The sequence below is a fragment of the Rhagoletis zephyria genome, unplaced genomic scaffold (genome assembly GCF_001687245.7).
Source record: "Rhagoletis zephyria isolate East Lansing unplaced genomic scaffold, Rhagoletis_zephyria_1.1 Rzeph_scaffold_17491, whole genome shotgun sequence".
Classification (NCBI taxonomy): Eukaryota; Metazoa; Arthropoda; class Insecta; order Diptera; family Tephritidae; genus Rhagoletis; species Rhagoletis zephyria.
The window spans coordinates 595-2,951 of NW_016174552.1; the positions used below are offsets into that span (position 1 = coordinate 595).

At 44.1% G+C, this 2,357-nt stretch overlaps 1 protein-coding gene across 1 annotated transcript; it reads right to left on the minus strand.

Moving 5' to 3' along the window:
• Positions 1-219: 219 nt before the first annotated feature.
• LOC108379854 (probable serine/threonine-protein kinase dyrk1) lies at positions 220-847 on the minus strand (the record flags this gene model as incomplete). The annotated part of the gene is made up of 2 exons (XM_017636210.1): positions 220-519; positions 578-847. Coding segments are annotated over 2 exons (570 nt in total), but the record flags the coding sequence as incomplete, so codon positions are not given.
• Between the last annotated feature and the right edge of the window lie 1,510 nt (positions 848-2,357).

The following is a 2,357-nucleotide window of genomic DNA, read 5'->3' on the forward strand; positions in this document are numbered from 1 at the left end:
TTCGTGCTAATTTTAGTAATAATGATATATCCTTTTGTTTTTGTTTTTCTAACACTTACTATCTTATACTATTTTCAGGTTGCTATCGCTTTACTAAATACTTAAGTCGTCAAGATTTATACTTGGTTATACGTTTTCTTTTTTTCCATTATTTAATTTTCTGTTGTTGTACTAAATTACTTTTTGTTGTTTGATTTTTAGTATTTTTCTAGAACTCACCCCACCTTGTAGCAGCATGCCTTGGAAGAGGCGATGCCGTTGTTGCAACTGCTTCTGTTCTGCTGCGCTGGAGTGGTTGTTGTTGTTGTAGTGGACGCCTCTGTTCTGGCGGTTGCTCGTGTTGCCGCTTTTGCTCTGGCGGTTGCGTTGTTGCTGTGGCCGCCGTTGTTGGCGTTGTTGCTTCGCGCGTTGTTGTAGTTGCGCGTTGCTGTTACGCGCTGTTGAAGGTGTTGCGCGCTATGGTAGCCGCGCTGGTTGTTGTTGTGCGTTGCTGTTACGCGCTGTTGAAGGTATTGCGCGCTATGGTAGCTGCGCTGGTTGTTATTGTTGTGAGCCGGTCGCTGCCGTTGGGGCCAACTTGTTGTTGTTGTTGTTGCGCGCTATGGTAGCTGCGCTGGTTGTTATTGTTGTGAGCCGGTCGCTGCCGTTGGGGCCAACTTGTTGTTGTTGTTGTTGCGCGCTATGGTAGCCGCGCTTGTTGGTGTTGTTGTTGCGCGTTGCTGTTACACGCTGTTGAAGGTGTTGCGCGCTATGATAGCTGCGCTGGATGTTTTTGTTGTTGCGCGCTATGGTAGCCGCGCTGGTTGTTGTTGTACGTTGTTGTTGTTGTTGTTGTACGTTGCTGTTGCTGGCTCGGGGTTGCTTCCTTGTTCGCGGCTGAGGATACTTCTGCTGGTTGTCCCTCGGAGAGATCGGTGCTGATAGTTATGGGCTGGATGATGGTGGGCCCTTGCAGTGGGGTTCTGTTCTTTTTCTTTACCCTTTTTTTACTGCACCACACCTGGGGTTTCTTCTCTTTTCCCCCTTTTTTTATCACGAGGCACTACTTTATTTTTTTTTTTTTTTAATCGTTTATGTGAAATTTTTCTTTGAGTTTTCACTTTTAATTAGCAACTTTAGGGCCGTTTGCACCATGTCTAGTTAATTCTAACTCCCAGTTAAACATCTTTATCGACGTTATCGACACCCATCATATAACATGTGATCGATAAAGCAGTTAACGTGCTTAACTGAAGGAAGTACCCCCAGTTAGCGTTAACTAGACATGGTGCAAACGGCCCTTAATGTCCATTGCACAATTCACTTTCTTACCCGTTCCATGCGAACTGTCAATTGAGCCCATGCGGGGTTGCCAGCGGGCTTTTATACCCTTGCACTGCGGGAATATTCCATTTGGAAGAGTAACCGGCACTGCGTCATTTGGACTAGTTCCGTTACTCTTCCAAATGGAATTTGCCGCAGTGCAAGGAGGAATACAAAAAAATCCGGGGTTGCCGTGACTCCTTTGCAAGTATTTTTTTCCCACTTAACGGCGTGGACTAGTTCCGTTACTCTTCCAAAAGGAATTTGCCGCAGTGCAAGGATACAAAAAAATCCGGGGTTGCCGTGACTCCTTTGCAAGTATTGTTTTCCCACTTAACCGCAAAAAAAACCTCTGAAAATTGGCTAGTTTCATCTAGGAACCTAATACCAAGCATTTTTATAGAAAACGCTCATCTATTGACAGAAGAGCAAATTTTGACGGATCAGAATAAAAATTTGACATTTCTCATCAGAACTTCGCCTAGCTCATGGCTCTAGGTAAAATTTTACAGCTTCTGATTGTGTATACACCTAATATTGTGGGCGGTAATAAAGAGTCAAAATCAAAATGCAAGCTGATGAAAAACCACAGAAAACGTACATTACTTGCGATTTATAAAAAGATGTAAATTTTGACAATTCCAGCTTGCGTGTTGCTGGAGTTTTCGTACGAGCGTGTTTGGTTTGTTTCACAGGCCGTATGTCAAAATATGGATAAGGTTGCCGCCCGAAAGTTTTCGTGCAAAGGAAACCGTAGCTGTCAAACTACCAAGACACCGCAGTAGATACCAGAATACAACCCTGATATATATTGCTCTCTATATTTTCACATTTGTGTCAAGATATAACTCAATCCTGTGAGGACGCAGCTACAGGTAGCTGTCACAAACTATCACCAGCCTCTACGGGGAAGCGTTTATCAACCGAGAAAAGTAGGCGAACAGACCTGCAGGAACTAGTGACAATCAGCGACACTGTCCGCAAGGAACACAGCTATCGCAAAATGGCAGACCTTCCATTCAGTTTTGGTGTTGCCTTACGCTCTGGAAAAATTA